This window comes from Talpa europaea (genome assembly GCF_964194135.1).
Source record: "Talpa europaea genome assembly, chromosome: 5".
Lineage (NCBI taxonomy): Eukaryota > Metazoa > Chordata > Mammalia > Eulipotyphla > Talpidae > Talpa > Talpa europaea.
The window spans coordinates 129,791,643-129,812,126 of NC_140071.1; the positions used below are offsets into that span (position 1 = coordinate 129,791,643).

The 20,484-nt window shown below is 37.0% G+C and overlaps 1 protein-coding gene across 2 annotated transcripts in view; it reads right to left on the reverse strand.

Annotated features, from left to right (window-relative positions):
- Positions 1-20,086, reverse strand: part of TBC1D19 (TBC1 domain family member 19) — a gene marked incomplete at both ends in the record, with an annotated part of 82,107 nt that extends 62,021 nt beyond the window's left edge. The window contains 4 exons of one of the 2 annotated variants that reach the window (XM_084234042.1): positions 1,594-1,669; positions 6,725-6,770; positions 7,696-7,768; positions 19,988-20,086. In XM_084234042.1, the coding sequence (XP_084090168.1) occupies positions 1,594-1,669; positions 6,725-6,770; positions 7,696-7,768; positions 19,988-20,086 (294 nt within the window). The remainder of the gene's footprint in view (positions 1-1,593; positions 1,670-6,724; positions 6,771-7,695; positions 7,769-19,987) is intronic. The other variant, XM_084234043.1, reaches the window with a different exon arrangement.
- Between the last annotated feature and the right edge of the window lie 398 nt (positions 20,087-20,484).

The window sequence follows — 20,484 nt, forward strand, 5'->3', positions numbered from 1 at the left end:
AGGGCATAAGCAAGCACAGGCAACATGCAAACTAATGAGCATGACAATGTTTTCCAATAAACCATTTTATTAGAGCCTACAATTTTCATGGGCCACAGGATAGTATTCTTTTTCTGATTTTTTCAACCAGTTGAAAAAGTAAAAGCCAAAACATTCCTAGCTTGCCAGCTGTATTAAAATAGGTGGTAGGGCAGATTTGGTCCCAGGTTGCAGGGTACTAGCTCCTGATACAGCGGGTAAGTCAGGACAGAAAAGAGAAGGTACCACACACGTACACACCACACACGTACACACCACATACGTACACACCACACACACTTGCATTCATATATGCTCAACAACCAGCAGTAGGTTTTAAAAACGAACTTATTATTCACTCTCAGTCTCTTCTTTTTACTCACGATAGGAAATCAACTTTCGTTTTTTGTTTCTTACACTTGATAGTTCCCTAAATCTCTTGAAAATTTTAAAATTTCACCACAAAACTTTAGACTAACCATTTTTAGTTTTATTTTCTTGAATTTTTATCTTTATAACAAAGACAAGTCTTTCACACATCTTCACTAACAATTAAGCTTTATGACATAATAATATTGTCTGATTACTAGGTTTCAAGGTAGCACCTGCAGGTAGAAGTAACATTATATATTTCTTCAAATATCGCCATGTTTTTGCTTTAATTGTTCACTTTTGCCATCTGATTTTGAAGGTTCTTTGAAATGAAAAGTAAAAATCTGCATAACATCCCCTGCATTGCATGGACTGTAGTAACTCAATGCTTCGCAGGAGGAGCAGAAACATTACAAACTCTTGAAGCTGGGTAATGGGTCTCTGGGGGTTCCTTGGGGTATATTTGAAATTTTTCATAATAATTTCTCAAAATATGATGGGAAGGAAGGAGGACTCTAATGTTCACCTCAGCAGTGGCCAGAGGTGCTGGCAGCGCTGCAGGGAAGGCTCACAAACACTGCCACACACAGGGAAACAAGGGACATTTAAATGTGGTAGGGGTATGTGACAGAACTTAGGTCTCCATTTTAACAACTTTTTACAGTTTTTCTGTTTGAATTACTTTATTCTTTTAAAGTGATTTTTCATTTTTTTACCCCATTTTAGATACAATGTAATAGCCTCCTGTGAGGACAAATGTATTTCAAATATATCAGTAACTTTGGTTACAAAAGCCGAAAATTTGGAGAGTCAATTCAGTCCCATTTTGTTCCTTTAATATTACAGAGCATGAGGAATGAAATGCTGCAAAATATTTTCATCATATTTTAAATTTCAGACCAATATGGTGCATGATTTTTTTCCTTCTACTCAGTGTTTTAGGATTAGAATAGTTAAGTAAGTGTGATCCCTGGTTTCTGTATGTACACAGGAAAAAGTGCAAACACTATTCACGACACTTAAGTTCCTTGGTGGTCTACTGGTAGCATTTGACACATTCACATCACTATACACAAGAACTAGATAGGTACTTATCCAGTGTTTCACATAATGACATATATTCCTGATATAAATATGAAATTTTTGCTCTGAATTATTTAATTTGACATGAAAAAATAAAGTTAAAAATGAACGATAGCCAACCTGTGCTTTTCTCATGTATACCAAAGGTTCTTTAAGATGCTCAGGAGGTGCAGCAGGATGACTAGGTAAAGGATACCTAGGGACAAAAAGAAGCAGCTAAATATTGTACATTACTTTTGGTAATTAATTCTCTTTGGTTAGAAATTACTTACCCCTGTAGTCAATATAAGAAATGAAAAAGAATATTTGTTGGCAGTTCTCTGTGTTTACATGAAAAGCAACAGCTTAATAAGACTTTTTTTCTTATCCTATTAGTATTGCATTTTTAGATTTGCAATTTAATTTGTTATTAAAAGCTAAATTGTATAATAACCTAAATTCATAAATTGAGGTAACTCTAAAACTGCTTAGTTCCACAAACGCTTATATGAAAATACATATGTTGTAACTTCATTTTACCATGTAAATATAGCATTTAAAGGAATTTTAAAGGTTGAAAAAATTCATTAATTTACTAACATAACAATTCTTTTCTTCCAGTTTCCTTTTCCATAAATACATATTTTATATAGTTGAAATAATAACATACAAGCTATATTTCATAACATCTATAATTGTAACACAAATACACAAATTTAAATAAATTAAAATTTTAATATCTTATAAATTGTTCTCTAAGTAACATTATATTTTATATTAAAATGTGTTGTTTTTATTAAGAAAAGAGATTTGTTCAACAAATATTTGAGCCATTCTAGATACCAGTACATGTTGGTGATTAAGACAATAACCCTGCTCTAATGTACCTAAAAATTTATGAAGATGGTCAATAGTTACAAAAACAAACAAATACAATAATATCAGATAGTAATTAGTGCCATGAGAAAATGAAGGCAAGGTAGGAGATAGAAGTAGTTTGGAAGGGAAGGGAAAGTGTCTAGGGAAACTAATATCTGAACCAAGATATAAGCGAAGAGATGGAATCAACCATGCAATGACCTGGGGGCAGAGGAAATATAAAGGTAGAGGAACAAGCACAAGATCCAGAGGTGATCATATTTGGAATCTCTAAAAATCAGAAGGAAAAAAAAAAGCCAGAATGGTTGGAATATAATGATTGAGGCATAGAGTCATGCAAAATCAAAGACAGAAGGCAATCGAAAAACATGAGAAGTTGATCTTTACTTAAATAAAAGTTTCATTTCTTTCACAACAACATATAACATCTGTTGAAACTAGTCGTATGACTTGTACATACAGCAAAGCAATCACATTTTAATAATCAAGAACCATAAACTGAATTCTCAAGAAATTCTGCACCCAACGTGAGATTTCAACACATAAAAAAGGCTGATGTTATACCAAATAAGTTGCATTTATCCTGAAACCTAAGTGTAAAAGGCTCAAATGTCTATAAGAAAATTTTCTGGAACAGAATATGGCAACCTATGTCATGTAATCTATAAGATAAAGACAAAGAGAACTGTATGAAAGGGACATTCTGGAGGTATCCAGGTCTATTGCATGAATACTCTTCCAGCTAACACTATGAATGTCTAAAAAGACATACCAGATCTTGCTGTATACTAAGGTATCCATTAGCTAAAATCTTTCCATTTTTAGCTCACTCATGCTCCTCCGAGTCATGGCAGGCATTTGCAAATATGTATTACAATAGTAGACTAAAGGATATATTTTTATAATATATTAATATATAGAAAGACTTTTAAAAGGTTTATTTACTTCCATACTTTCTTAAGGGGAAATGATAGGTTATCTAATTCTACATAAACTGTTTTACATAAAAGACAATAAAGACTAAGATTAAGCCTTAGGCACAGAGAAGAACTATAAAAACAATGAGAAATCAAGTAGCAAAATGGCAATGAACACATGCATATCATTTATCACCTTGAATGTAAATTTACATTCTAAATTTTACATAGGACTACAAAAAATCCCTGAATAGCTAAAGCAATCCTGATTTTATTTTATTTTTATTTATTTATTTTTTTATAAATAATAAATTTTATTTTTATATTCCCCATACAATTGCAGCCCCCCCATTCTGACCCCAATCAGCAATCCTGATTTTAAAAGTGGAAAAAGTAAAGTATCACTTTCTTGGACTTCAAACTATATACAAAGCTATAGTAATTAAAACAGTATGGTATTGGAATAAAAATAAACATGCAGACCAAAGGAATAGAACTGAGAGCCCAGAAATAAACCTACACTTGAATGGATAGTTAATCTACAGCAAAGGACCTAAGAGTACTAGGTAAATTGTAGAAAGGAGAGTATATTATAGAAAGGAAAGCATCTTCAAAAATGAGCTGGAGGGCCTCCCTGGTGGTGCAAGGGATTAAGATGCAACCTATGAAGCTATCCACAACCACTGCAGCACGAGTTTGATACCCAGCCTGTCAGGGAGCAACCCACATGGCGCAGCAGACCTCTCCTGGCTCACCTGCTGCTCCCCTCAGCAGTATACTTCAATCTGCCTGTTCTGTTCCCCACTCCATCTCTGGTGAATCCTCTCACCCCCCCATACCTCTGACCTATACCCCAGCTCTTGTATACATAAATAAATAAATCTTTTTTAAAAATGAATCATTAAAAAAACAAAAAACAAAAATGAGTTGGAAAAATTGGACATTTATATACAAAAAGACCACTAGACCACTAGTGTCACTAGACCACTATATCATACCTTATGTAAAAGTTAACTCAAAGTAGAACAAATATTTAGATGTAAGACCCAAAACCACAAAATACATAGAAGAAAGCAGGCAAACAGCTTTCCTCAGCCTCTGCAGCATGAGTTTGATCCCCGGCCGGCCAGGAAGGAACCCTCATGGTGCAGCAACCTATGAAGTAAGATTTCAGTGCTCCATGGCTTCTGATGTCTTTGGGGACTTCACAGCAAAAACAAGAAAAACAAAAGCAAAAACAAACAAATGAAATTACAGTGAAATAAACTATCTTTAAAATGAAAAGACAGGGCCTCCTTGGTGGTGCGGGTGTTAAAGACAGCGCCATCAAGCTATTGCCAGCCACTGTAGCATGAGTTCAATCCATGGCCGGCCAGGGAAAAACCCACATGGCACAGCAGACCTCTCCTGTCTTGTCCGCTGCTCCCCTCAGCAGTGTATTTCAGTAGATCTGCCTGTTCTGCTCCCCACTTTCTCTGGTGAATTCTCTTACTGTCCCGCACCTCTGATTTACATCCCAGTTCTTGTATGCATAAATAAATGAAACTTTAAAAATAATAATATAAAATGAAAAGGCAGGCCTCCCCGGTGGCGCAGTGGTTGAGCGCTGGGTTGCGAAGCTGCCCGCAGCCTCTGCAGCGCTGGTTCGATCCCCAGCTGCTCTCCGGCCACCAGAGGAGGGTCCCACATGGCGCGCAGACCTCTCCTGCCGCCCGCTGCTCCCCTCAGCAGTGTACTTCGGTCCTTCTGCCTGCTCTGCTCCCCGCTCTGGCTCTGGTGAATTCTCTCACCCTCCCGCGCTTCTGACTGTACCCAGTGCTTGTATAAATAAATAAATAAATAAATAAATCTTTAAAAAATAAATAAATAAATAAAATGAAAAGGCATCCTACTAAATAGGAAAAAATATTTGCATCTGATAGGGACTCATAGCCAAGATCTACAAAGAACTCACACAATTTAACAACAAAAAATACATACATACAATTCAACAACAAACCCCCTCCCAAAAAAACTCTATCAAAAATTGGACAGAACTAAATAGACACTTCTCTAAAGAAGACATACAGATGGCCAAACATGTAAACACTCATCATCACTTTTCATCAGGGAAATGAAAACCAAAACCACCATGCGATACCACCTCACACCAGTGAGAATGGTTAGAAACAAGTGCTGCCAAGGGTGTGGAGAAAAAGGAACACTCTTGTACGGCTGGTGGGAATACAGATTGGTCCAGTGCCTGTGGAAAGCAGTGTGGAGGTTTCTTAGAATATAAAAATAGATGTATCATATGATTCAGCAATTCAACTCCTAGCTTTCTACCCAAGCAATACAAAAACACTAATTCAAAAGGGAAATATGACTCCTATGTTCATTGTATCACTGTTTACAATAGCCAAGTTACAGAAATAGTCTAAGTGCCCAGTGACAGATGAGTAGATTAAGAATGTGTAATATATATACACAATGGACTACTACTCAGTCATAAAAAAAAAAAAAAGTTGAACTATTGCTATTTGTAACAACATGGATAGAGGTGGTGGAGAAGAAAAATAAGTCAGAAGGAGAAAGACAAATTCCAGATGATTCCACTCCTATGTGAAATATAGAGAAACAAATCAAAGGGCCAGACAAAATCAAACCAAAAATAAACCTAGAACTTTGACTGTAAAATTGAGGCTACCAAAGATGGAGGTGGAAGGTGGAAAGCAAAGGAAGGAGTAGAGTAGGCCCAGTGACTATGACAGAGGACTATGTGTGCCATGATGGTGGGTGTGGTGTGGTGGAAGCCTCTGAATCATATACAGTGTTGTAAATCAGTGTTACCTCAATAAAAAAATAGGAAAAAAGGGTAATATCCCAAAAGGTAAAAATAGAAAGAAATGCTGGCTGGTATGCTGCAGTTATCTGAAATATTATGAGAAGTATCTCACTCTAATTACACTGGATAAATGAACTTGAATTAAAAATTTGGTGGCTAAAAAACTACCTATTTATTACTATTATTTTTTTTTATAGAGGCATGCTTTATTTATTTGTTTGTTTGTTTGTTTGTTTTGTTTATACATGCACAGGGTACAGTCAGAAGCGCGGGAGGGTGAGAGAATTCACCAGAGCCAGAGCGGGGAGCAGAGCAGGCAGAAGGACCGAAGTACACTGCTGAGGGGAGCAGCGGGCGGCAGGAGAGGTCTGCGCGCCATGTGGGACCCTCCCGTGGTGGCCGGGGAGCAGCTGGGGATCGAACCGGCGCTGCAGAGGCCGCGGGCAGCTTCACAACCCAGCGCTCAACCGCTGCGCCACCTGGGAGGCCCTACCTATTTATTATTAATCCTCTGGCAAGACTAACTTTTTAGTATTAACTTATTTGAAATGCTATATAAATACTAATGAGAAATAACAATATTATATGCAATAATTCACAAAGTAAATAGGGCTAAACATAACAGTATCTCAAAATAGGCTGAAAAACTCACACACTCAGTTCATTATAAACAGCATTCTGAAGTTTCTTCTCCCAACCTGTTTTTAAAAAAGAATAAAATATATGAATATATTATTATAAAAATGAACATATATCATAATTAAATTTTTGTCACTAACATTGGAGCATCATATTCACTTGAAATAACCTTGTTAACTAACTGCCAATTGCTATGTAAAAGTGTTATTAAAGAACTATTTCCTCTAAATTTGGCTAATAATGAGTAGCAAAGTCTTCAATGTGGCATTATTTCTTATGTGAAACTATTATATCATTTTCTCAAGATGGTAGGAACACTTCTTTATTCCACTCTTAAGTTGCTCAACCAATGCCAAAAATCTCTGGCTATGAACTACTAGTACTGAAAGGAATATGCCAGGGGAAGGGCCAGAAACAGGCTCTTGACAAAAACCAATCACAAGTTATTACTTACAACTAACTGCTCAGTAAACTCCAGAACCTGAGAAGCAAGTTATTATGAGGTACCATCAGTCAGAGCAATTAGTTTGTTGCTAACTACTTGAATTTATCTGGGTAAGTAACCACTTAACATCAGTTCCTATGTCTAATGGTTAATAGGAAACCTCTCGCTAAAAAAAAATTTCTTTTGTTTTCTTTAAAAAGGCAGAAAGGAGGAAGGAAAAGGAGTGTAGAAGGAAAAAGCCATAAATGAAGAGTATAAGACAAATTACTTAAGATTTTTAATATATTCAGGATGTGTTTTGACCATGAAGTACATGAAACTGATTAAAGAACAGCAAGTTATTCCCATAGTGTTTCTGAATTTTTACAGCATTTTATTGAAATGTCTGATCGTTCTTATTTTCTCAAAATAGAAAGCTATTCAGTCACTACTACACAATTCTGAATGAGTAATTAGAAAACTGGGATAAGATGTGACCGCCAAATAAAGTATTTCCTTACTTTGCCTTAAAGAATTAAGGAAAAAAGCAGCTTACAAACCTGATATTTTAAAGAATTCCTTAATATCTTCTTTTAATGATTCAAGTTTAATTTCAGGTCTCTGAAGACTGGTCTAATTTTAGAAAAAAAATTTGAAAAGAAAGAAAAAGACAGAGGTCAAAAGAAGTCATTTGGGTTGATATTTAATACTTATAAAATTTTTGAAAAGGAAAGTCCAAACATTATACTATTTTAAAAACCCCTTTGAGAGCAGAGCACCTTAGAATTATCTGGAATAACTCATTAAAGAGAAGACATTTTTGCCTACTCTTAAAATAGAGGATCTGTAATAAAGTATAGCGTACTCAAATTATAAAAACTTGTAGATTATGAAAACATCATCTAGGGTTTTTATCTTTATGACAGCTTAACATCTAGTTTTATAGTAGGAAAAATACTCAGATTGTATAAATTCCTTCACTTAAATATTATATCCAACATACACAGCATCTACCCCTAAAAACCAAAACCCCAGTTGCACCCCATATAAATGAACTTCTGAATACTGTCTTCCTCTTTGGATTGCTGCTCAATGTTCAGCTGTATTTGTTGTGCCTATTTATGGAAAATGCCTAAAAATACAAAAAAAAATACCTAAAACTAAAGTTTACAAGAGCTTATTAGTGTCTCTTTCATCAAGTGCATGCTTAGAGCAGAAAATTACTGGTAGCAAATTAGAGTAGAATTACTGTTTTTTCACACTATAATTTTCACGAAAAATAATAATTTCTCCAATCTACAATGGCTTCAATTACATTTAAAGCACTGATCTTTCATCACCTAACTTTCTCTATCAAATTCTAGAAGACTATTTCTTAAGAATGCATTTTTATTAGGATATCTTACAAGAATCGCAAATCTAAGAAACAAAAATTGATCTTCTACTCACTAGCCTGCTTTCTCTTGTGTTTTTTTTTTTTATCATCCACCCATCTTTCAAGTCAGAAACTTCCATTATTTGCAATTCTACTTAAACTCTGCCAGGAATCAATCCCCTTCTGGGAAGATAGCATTTTTGGCAGGGAAGTTTTTTCCTTTATTTTTTAATCTCCCCAATTTTCACATAAAAAGAGACCAAGCAATAAATAGTAAAACCAAAATCCCATGGAAAACATTTATAACAAACTTGTTGATAAGATATTCCCCCATACATCCAAAATACAAGCAGCTGGGGAAGAACCAACAGACCCTTGTCTCTTTTGTTCACTGTTGTCTCTTAAATATCTAAAACACTTCCACATAGTAATGCTCATTAAATTTTCATTAAATGAATGAACCAGTATCTCCCATTTCAATTCCATCCTTCAGCATTACCTTCCTAAAACCTAAGTCTTTCCAAACGGTGGACTCCACAGCATACAAAGGAAATCTGAACTTTACAATAGGGCACAGCTGGTCCTTCCCAAGGTAAAACTATTTCTCTCTCCAAATTCACCTGTGGCAAACACACAAAATCTTCTCTTTTCTCAGACCTTTTCCACTATATATTCTACTCATTAGTCACAAAGAACTATGTTCACTGATGCCCCCAACTGCCCCAGACTTTTTCTTCATGTTGTTTCCATAGATGTAAGTGCTACTAACTCACCACCTTAGCAAAATGCCTACCACCTTCCCAGACATTCCTCAAATATCAGCTCCCTTCCCAACTCCCTCCATTCCCTTGCCTGCAAAGATCGTACACTCTGTCCTCTCAGAGCACTTATTAAACTACAAGGTAATTTCAGCCCACCTGTTTATTTTTCCTGACTCTTAAATCCAAAGACAAAGACCACGTCTTTGTTTATTTCTGTATCCCAAGTACTGACTTACCGCTGATTGTTGACTGACAATATTATGTTGACCAACTATTTTATATCCTTTTTAACCAATTTCCCCCTAAATAAATAGAGAACTTTATAAAACTTTGTTTTTTTACTGAAAAGTCCAATTTCCAGTCTATTATTCCTGAGATTTTAAAAGCTGCCAAACCCGACTCACTATTCAAAAGTACCAAGTTAAAAAGGAATAGGTTTTCTTTGATGCATCTGTGTTTGCAAACAACTCAGAGGTAGCACAATTTAAAGATCATCAGAAAAATAATTGGTTATTCTTCCTAACATTTTCAATATTTCAAGATGCACTACTTTTATACCAATGGCAAACCAAATTCACTAATCATTTAAGTTAATTACAATTTTTGGGAAATTTGAAAATCAAAGGCAGAACAATGCGAGGATAACATAGTAAGGCATGGCAGTTCCCAAATATAGTTTATCAGCCACACCCATTTTTCAAATGAAATCAGCCCTCTTAGGAACCCTACTGTGTAAAACACATTGAAAATGGGCCTCCCTGGTGTCACAAGGGGTTAAGCACAGCACTATCAAGCAATCTGCAGCCTCTGCAGCACGAGTTTGATCCCTGGCCAGCCAGGGAGCAACCCACATGGCACAGCAGACCTCTCCTGTCTCACCCTCTGCTCCCCTCAGCAGTGTACTTAGGTCAATCTGCCTGTTCTGTTCCCCACTCTGTCTCTGGTGAATCTTTTCACTCCCCGCATCTCTGGCCTGTACCCCAGCTCTTGTATGCATAAATAAATAAATAAATAAATAAATCTTTTTAGAAAAAAATAAGTGGCTAATGAGTACAATGAGTCTTTTCTCATTACCTACGATATGATTAACATTTAAAAGATAGGATAGGACTCCCTGGTGGCGCAGCAGGTTGAGCGCAGCACTGTGAAGCTGTCCACAGCCTCTGCAGCACAGGTTCAATTCCCAGCCGGCCAGGGAGATTCCCAAATGGCGTGGCAGACCTCTCCTGTCTCGCTCGCTGCTTCCCTCAGGAGTGCTTTCGATCTGTCTGCCTGTTCTGATCCCCACTCTGTCTCTGGTGAATCCTCGTCACCCTCCCATGCCTCTGGCCTGTACCCCAGCTATTGTATAAATAAAAAGTAAATCTTTAAAAAATAAATAAATAAAACATAAATCTTTAAAAATAAATAAAAAGGCTAAAACATTAAAAAAAAAAAAGACAACACAGCTTTTTCAGATATGGCTTCAATATTCAGTTTTTTTAATTATTATTCTGTTTTGGTTGCTCAATATAACTATCATATTGAAAGTACTTCATAAGCATATTTCAATGACTGCATTTGTTCATTCTTTTATACTCTGAAGAGTCCTTAGACTTGCAACCTGCAAAACTTCATGGGAAACATAAGACACTGTCCTCATTCTCGTAGTTCAGAAAGGAAGAGTCAAGAAAACACATACTACTATAAGATAGAAAACGTGTTACAAGAGAGGTATCACCCATAGAGAAACACATTTAATTCTAATTAAAGACTAGAAAAAGACAGCAAAAGAGTATAGGCTAGGTGGGCAGAGGCAGAGGCATGGGAAGGATCTTGTACACTGTCATTTGATAGAACAGTAAAAGATCCAGCAGAACATAGGATGAAATAAAGCAGAGGATGAAACTGGAACAATCTCCCCTATTCCTATCCTGCTCACCAGAGCCAAAAATCACCTTTATGTCTTTGCCCTACAAAAAATCTGAATGATTCTTTACTGCTAAGAAAATAAAGGTAAACTCATTCTGGCACTTACAGTCCTCTGAATATCTAGGTCCCCCCACCACACAATCTTATTTCTCTAGAAGTGCCCTACAACAGAAATCCTCTACTTAGCCTTTTTATTGTCCTACATTGAGAATTCACAACAATTTTTCCACCCCACGTACCATACAAATCTTCTCCATCCCCAGCCACTGCCTTTCAGTATTTTTATATCCTAGTATATGCTATTCATTTGCATTCTTCTTTCAATAGTAAATAGAACACCCCCTATGTGCCAGCTGCAGGATACAAAAAGAAAAACAAGACATAGTCCACCTTCACTCATGAGAAGCTCACAACACACTGAGGTACATAAACAAAAAACTAAGAGACAGGTGCCATAAAGGATATAATGTGCTTCCCCCAGTCTTATCATTAACATAATTGGTTACAACTTTGTCTCATTTCTCTCAGGTGCCCATTACCACTAGAGGTGACTAAAACATGTTGAATTGGGTGTCTCCATTTCGTCCTCACACTCTCTTTCTAAAATTGTAGACCAGATTTGTCTCTAGAATCCTTGTAGTCAGAGTGGACATGCTTGTAGCCAGGAATAAGTTTCAAGTTGGAAATGTTGGCCCTGTGCAAGCTGACCAGGCCTTGTACTCAATCTTGTTGTATAATTCCAGCGCTGCTCTGGTTTCTCTCACCTGAGGCTGGATCCCTCACTGGCTTTTGCTGACCTCCCCCAGCTGACCACTTGCTGCCAACACTGGCCATCTTATTCCCCTTCCTCCACATCGCTACTTCTTAGCCTCCTTAATAATAGACTTCAAGACTGAAACAGTCATCAGTCCACGTTTAGTAACCAACCTTCTCCCTCTCATTTCAAATAGATCTTAACTGAGTCAAGAACTCTACAGGATCTTCTCTAAGCAACTCATTGCTAAAATTAAACATGAAGACATACACTTACTTACACAAAGCAAACCGACATTTAATACTTATCCCTGAAATGCATAAAATCTATGGAGAGAAGAGCTTCCTTATTTTGAAATTTTGTTAAACATAATTCATTTCTTTACTTTCCACGATAAAAGGACATGACAGTAACCAAAGAAGATATGGATAAGAATGATGCCACGCCCTGGTTCAGAATCCCTGAAATATTAATTTGCTTATCAACTGCAGTAGCCCAATTTTGAACTCCCCCTAGTATATGACAAATTCCACCCAGAAGATGAAAAAAAGAAGATGGTAACTTCTAATCATGGCATAGACCTTCCAATACCAAAATAGATTCTATCTACCCTTAAATGTATTTAATTAAGATCTATATAATTAGGTCCATTTAATTTTCATTTCCCTAATAAGTAACAAATGAGTGTCTTTCTTCTTTTTATGCTCTCCAAATTCTCTACATATGTATTTCTGATAATGATTTAAAAATACAAACAATATTTGAGCTATAATTTAAAAAAAATTTTAAACACTGTTAGGGACACTAGCATTGCTAGTGTTTGGGGTTCTAATTTAGAATATCCTCTCAGTTGTGTTATTCCCTCCCTCTCCAAAGTCTATTTCCTCTCAGGTTCCTTCCTTTCACAATTCTGTTATTTATAATAGCAATCTGAGCATCAAGACTTATCAAACACTTAATGGAATGGACATTTGAGATTTTATACAACATCCATTTTAAATACAAGTAATGTATGATAATGCAAAATAACAATGCTGATCTTGTGCAAGGCATCCAGTCTAGAATTAGGCTATCACTCTGGTGTTTACGGAATGAATGAGAAACTCCAATTTTAAGATGTAAGTTGATATCATAACATAACCCCTTTCTGGAAACACAAAGTTCCATGTTCTCACTCAAAAATTTTAAATAATTATGTTCCAATATATAAAGGATATATTAAAATACAGTCAATGTTTATTTATTATGCTAAAAGAGAAGAGTTAGTGGAGAGAGGGTAGAAATCTAAAAATCATATTTGTCTTTGAAATATTTTGCTCCTTGGGCCAACACTGCTCTGGCACATTCTGAGTATACCCAAACAGAGAAAATGGAAACAACAAAGAAAATGCTGGTAGCAGGAAAATCCTCCTGACTAAATTTGAAAAGGCATGTAATAAGCAAACAGTCTAAAGTATATAATCAAAGCTGATTCTAAACCTGCCCTTAAACCATTAGTTGATCTCCATTAAATGTTTTTGCTAATGATACAAACTGAGGCAAAGTTACCAAACATTCTTTCAAGCCTAAGACTTCATAATTTTTAAAATACCCACAATTATAATATTTCAAAGTACTAAGCTATAATAAAATCTTTACTTATATTAAGAAATACAAGTATATGTTTTTCAGTTTCCCATGTGTAGGGTAAGTAAAAATGTCAGGCTTTTCCGCCCTCCCGCCATCAGGATAGATGATGGATCCTTCTGGTCCTGATTGCATGCCTGATGGCGGACACCTGGAGTAGGGTGTGGGCATAGGTAGATGGGATTCACCTGGGATAAGACTGTGCTTTTAAGGGCGGCATCACGGGGACGCCAGTAGAAGCCGAGAGAGAAGCAGAGCCATTGGAAGAGCAGAGAAAATGTGAGAGAAGCTGGGAGAGCCCAGAGTGAATACTTGCTGGGGGCTGGGAGGCCCCCAGCACCCCTGCCTGCCGTGTACCTGGTAATCTAAATAAAAAAACCACAAAAGCCCCTGAGGACTCTGACTCCTCCTTTACCAGGACTGCTGGATCATAGAAAACCTGCTCTGTGGTCTTCCTGGCCTTTACACCATGTAATCATCTCTTTACTAAGTTTATCTTTCTATTCTCTTGCCCCTACTTTTTTTTTTTAAAGATTTATTTATGCATTCAAGAACTGGGGTACAGGCCAGAGATGTGGGGGGGTGAGAGGATTCATCAGAGACAGAGTGGGGAACAGAACAGGCAGATTGACTGAAATACACTGCCAAGGGGAACAGAGAGTGAGACAGGATAGGTCTGCTGAGCCATGTGGGTAACTCCCTGGCTGGGTTTGAACTTGTGCTGTAATTGCTGTGAATTGCTTCATAGGTTACATCTTAACACCTTGTGCCACCAGGGAGGCCCTGCCCCTACTTTTTATTATATCAAATCAGTAACCTCTGTGTCATGGTTCAGATACATAATCCTATATTTGAAATTCCAAAACCTGAAAAACTTTGAAAGTCAAAGTTTTCCATAATTGAACCAGTGGTGAAATCTATCCTAACTTGAATTCACATGGTGATAAAATCTGATCTGACTTGAATTAGCGTGAGACTATTTGTAGTCTTTATCACACAAGGTGAAAATTTATATGCTCTGTGGCAGAAATGTTAATGAATATAATTACAAAGTGCTTCAAGATCGTGGTAGAGATATTAAGTGACATAAATATGTATGAATTATCTTTCTAAAATTAAAAAAAATCTGAATTTCAAAGCATGCCTAGCCTCGGGTTTTGGGTAAGGGATGAGGACTTGTATTTAAAATAATGTGTTGCATAGTGACCAGGCTACATTCTAAGGAAAGTGTTGTCAGATGATTTCCTTGTGGTGCAAATGCAACATTAACTATGGATTTCGTATGCTTAGGGGTTATGATATTACTTCAAACACAAGGGGAAATTAAGAGATTTGGTGAACAGAAGACATTTGAGACTGCTGCTGGAATAAATTGTTAAGATGGCTGCCATATCACTGGGCAATAGGAATTTGGGACTTACCACCCAATGTGGTCCATGGTTGACCTAAATATTGTTATGCAACTCTTGGCTGAATTTGTAATACTATCATGTCTCCCTGAGGAAAGAACATCTTATTCCCCATTGTATCCCTGGGCCTAGAACTGTGCCTGATGCATAGAAAATACTCAATAAATACTTAATAAATAATCAACTAATTCAATAGTGGAGCTCAAAATAGAATCTCTTATTTGCAATTTTGAAATACAATAAGCTTTGAACGCAAAAGGCTTTGTCATCTCTACTTATTTTCTAGAAAATTAGTTTCTTATAAATTTGGAAATAGCTATTAACTCATTGGTCTCAAGTTTGAATTAAAAACAAATATTTAAAGAGTAAGGTGCTTTAAATAGTAAGTATCTGGCACATAGTAGGTACTCAATTTTAAACATTTAAGAAAAGTCAAGATTTACTTGACTTAATAAATATCTATCATGTGCCTGCCTTATGCCAGTCATTATGCTAGTGTAAAATACACAGGTCCTCATATGATGTCAATTCGTTCAGTGTTGGCCAGGACTGTTTTTTTCTCATCAAGTTTATAACAGAAGACATTGAATGAAATCACATTATTCCAGGACCCGCTGTCCTATGGATCACAAAAAGAAACATACCTCACCTAAGGTGGGATGTCATGGAAGACCTACAGAGCTTAGATGGTCTTGTCTGAAGAGCTAGATGGTGAAGGGCAGTGCTACATGAGACAAAGTGGGTGGAGGTTAGACCATCCAAGCTTTGTAGGCCTATTCAAGGATTGTGAACATTTTCTAAGGGCAATAAAAAGTATTGTGGGGTTTTAAGCAAAGGAGTAATATCTCATTTGGACTTTTAAAGGACCCTAAGGCTTTCATTTACCAAGCATTAACATCCCAGACATATAACCTTGTTTAATTCTCACCAAACGGAATTTACATTTCCAAGCTGGATGAAGGAGGTGGTGGCTGAAGGGTACCCCTGCCTAGAACAACTGGGAAAGCTGCAGGTGGGTACAAGAGTGAGTATATGAAGGTACAAGAGTGTTGCTGAAAGAATAAGAGGTGGGAATAAGAATAAGGTGGATACATGAAGGTACAAGAGTGTTGCTGAAAGAATAAGAGCTAGAGTGACAGAAAGGGGTAAATCTTGAGAGAAGAACTGGCCTCGCCCTGGGATCATTAACTTCTACTGAACATGAACAAGAAGATGAGAGTGAGAACAAACCTGGAACGAAGCCTGGTGGGGTGCTAGTGAGAGGAGACAGAGAAATAAACAGTTTTAACAAAGACCTTGGAGGTCTTACGCATATAGACAGTTATCTCTTCAAGAAATTTCTTGAATACTAGGATTCTGTGATATGAAAGGTTAAAGACCTAATCAGTGAACCCATGACAAAGTTTTTCAGCAGTCTAACAAGAGAGAAGATTAGAATTTAGGACCCAAGGGGATAAGGCCTATAGAAAACAGCAAATTTTTACTTGGAAAACTGGAGAGCCAGGAAAGAACAGAGAAAGATTGAGCCTGGGTACCTAAAACTCACACTCCACACAGTACATTCCCGTATTGGATTAAGGTAACCAAGCACAAGACTCTGTCCAGTGGAGGAAAGGATGAAAAATATAAAGGAAGAGATCATCTGGGTACTTTGTAATTTTCCATACACAATAACTGTAGTTAAATAAAAATTTACGAGGCATGCTAACAGACAAAACAACATGAACAAAAGCTAAGAGAAAATAACACACAAAAGGATAATGCATCATCTCTAACTAGAATTTGTCTCATGAATACAAAATAATTGGTTCAACATTCAAAGGCAATTCATATTAATAACCATATCAACATACCAATAAGAAAAAATCATATGACCATACATAAGAAAATACTTCATGAAATTCACATCCATTATAATAAAACTCAGAAAACCAGAAATAATAGAGTAATTCCTAATTCTAATATAAACCATCTATCTAACATTGCAATGATGGCACCATTCAAATTGGAAAGGAAGAATAAAACTGTATTTATTCACATTTGGCACATGTAATTGGAAAATCCTAAGCAATCTTCAAAAATGGTACTATAACTAATAAATTTACCAAAGCCATGGGCTATGTGGTAAATACATAATGTACACTAAAACCAATTGGAAATTGAAATAAAAAATAATTTTAATAGCGTCAAAAACATGAAATACATAAGGGGAAATAAATCTTAACAAAATATGTACAAGATTTATATACCGAAACTATGATAAACACTGACATGACAAGAGAAAGAAAATACAAAGAATGGAGAGATAAAGTGTATACATGGGCTAGAATGTGTAATATTTTTAAGAGGTCAATTCTCCCCACATAAATTCAGCATCCCAATTCAATTCCAAGAAACAATTTTTATAATATTTTACAAGATGATTCTAAAATTTACATAGCAAAGTGAATGACTTAAAATGCTCAAAACACTTCTAAAGAGAAACAGAGTTGAAGGACTACCTACCTAATTTCAAGACTTACTAAAAAGTTACAAAAAGTCAAAAATCAAAACAGTGTGGTATAGTCAGAGTGACAAATAGGTCAACAGAACAGAAACTCAGACAGGTATGTGTGTGTAAGTGGGGGGGTGTTTGTGTGTGTGTGTATGTATGTGTATAGTAAACTGATTTTGAACAAAAGAACTGAGGAAATTAGTGGAAAAAAGACAGAATGGTCAACAAATTGATATTAGAAATATGTATGGTATTGGACATCTGTATGCAAAAAAAAAAAAAGCCTTACACTGAAAAATAAATAAAAATTAACTCCAAATGTTCACAGATCTAAATATAAAAACTTCTAGAACAAAAAAAGGATAAACGTTTTTGAGCAGTTGGGTTAAGAAAAGATTCTTAGGTAAGGTATCAAAAAACAAAAACACAAAGCAAGAAACTGATTAAAATGTATGCCATCAATTTTTTTTTTTTTTTTTTTTTTTTTTTTTTTTTTTTTTTTTTTTTTTTTTTGCTGTTGGAAAGACCCAATTAAAAAAATTTTAAAAGAAGCCATAGTCGGTGGTGGGGAAGGAAGCCACAGACTGGGGGAAAATATTTGGAAGACATAAATCTGGAAAAGGACTTGAATCATATATAAAGAACCCTTACAATTCAACAATAAGATGATCTACAACACACTTTTTATTAGTAGGTAAAAGACCTGAACAGATTACTTCACACATTAGTCATTAGGGAAATGCAATTAAAGCCACAATGAGATAGCCTACCATAGGACTAAAAGCGAATTTAAAACTGACATTAAGTACTCACAAGAATTCAGAGCAACTGCAATTCTTATAATTGCTGTTGGAAATGCAAAAGGGCACACTTTGTGTGGCAATTTCTTAAAAACTAAACATACACTTTGCATACTACTCAGCAATTCCATTCCTAACTATCCAAGAGAAAGAAAACATATATTCAAACAAAAATCTGTACCAGAATGAATATATCAACTTTATTCATCATCTCGCTAACCAGAAACAACCCAGAACAAACAAATATACAAACAAAAGGTAGCACATACAAATAATGAAATATTGCTCAGCAACAAAAAGGAACAGAACTGAAATACCAATAACACGGATGAATCTCAAAAGCACTATGCTAAATGACAGAAACCAGGCACCTAAGTTTATATACTTTAAGATTCCATTTAAATGGCAGTCCCCAAAAAAGGGCAAAAGTCTCCTGATGGATCTCTGCATTCAAAGAACCAAGCACATTAGAAAATAATAAAAGCTGGGTGGGAGTGCAAACTGGTCCAACCACTATGGAGAGCTGTGTGGAGATTCCTCAACCTGATAAAGAGGGAGCTTCCATATGATCCAGCTATTCCACTCCGAGGTATTTACCCAAAGGACACAGAAACATTATGTTTCTAGCTGCTATGTTTATAGCAGCACTATTTACAATAGCTAAGCTATGGAAAACAACCCAAATGCCCAAAAATAGATGATTGGATCAAGAAGATGTGGTACATATACACAATGGAATATTACTCAGCAATCAAAAAAGATAAACACATGCAATTTGCAGCAACATGGATGGAGCTGGAAGGGATCATGCTCAGCGAAATAAGCGAGAAAGACAAGGAAAAATAGCAGATGGTCTCAGTCATAGCAGGAATTTAGAAAACCTAAATAGGAAAAAAACTAACTATAATAAGTAAAAATCAAAATCAACAAGCAACTATAAACCAGAGACACACTAAGGGGAGGGGGGGCAGGGAGTAGGATCAAAACAAGGGGTGGGGTGGGAATTGTATGGGGACTATAATCAAGATGAAAATGCATACATTGTGCAAAAATGAAAAAGTGATGTAAAAAATATTTTAAATAATGTAACCCCAAAAAATAAAATGGAAATTTAAATTTAAAAAAAAATGAAAAATAAAGAAATAAATAATAAGATGTTTAAAAAAAATAAAATTTTGACCGTCCCTTTCCCCACAAAAAAAAATAAAATAAAAGCTGGGTGGGCAGACAGCGGGGGATCCCTGCAGAGAGGGCAGAGTGCATGCAGGTGATTGACATGAAAGCAAAAAAGCAGGGCGGTGGAGTGTTCTAAATCCACTCACAGGGAGGAAAAAGTGAGGGAAGGTGTGGTCAGGCCTAACTTCATCGAGTGCAGCAGCTTTAGAAATTAGACCTTGCAGAGGACAACAATAGCAAATGAATGAGTAGCCTCCACATTTCTCAGGCCTGGGGGGAAAAAAGCAAAAAAACAAAAGAGGGAGTGATGCCCCCACCCTATAAAGATCTATTACCCCCGCCTGCGGCTGAGCAGTGCAGCTTACACCTGGGAGCTTTTTCCTACCCAGGAGCGCCCCTGGAGTGATCAGAGAGCTCAGAGACGGACCCGGGTCTGGGCAGCCGCCCGAGGAGCCCGGGCGCCGCCGAGGCCTGACCCGTCCCCGTCCCATCCCCGTCCCGTCCCCGTCCCAAGCCCGACCCCATCCCTCCCAGCCGCTCGCTCACCCAGGCCTGCCGCTCCAGCTGGGCGTACAAGCTGGAGCCCTTGAGCTTCTGCACGATCTGGGCAATAATGAGAGACAGATCCGACTCTTCCTGCAACATTTCCCCGTTCCCACCCCGCCACGCCGCGGGGACAGGCCGCAGGCGCCGAGAGAACGGGCGACCCGGTCCCCCCGCAAGGCCAGTGACACTTTCCAGGGTCCTTATTGCGCCGGGGCTGCTCCCGCGGGCGTTGCCAGGCAACCGCCTGCCCGAGTGTCCGTTCTTCTCTGTTCCCCCACGCGCTGGTCGGGCCCAGCACCTGCGTTCCGCTGACAGAAAAGGCCGGGAAGGGAAAGCTTTTTATTTCATTGTTCCTGCTTCGTCTGGTGTTGAAGGGCTGGAAGAGGGGCTCTTCCTTGCAGAGCTGCAGCGCCTCTGATGCACAAGGGGAATTTAGAGAGTGGTGCATGTTTGTGTTTTATTGTAAAGGGTCATTCCTCTGCCACCTTTCAAGCTCT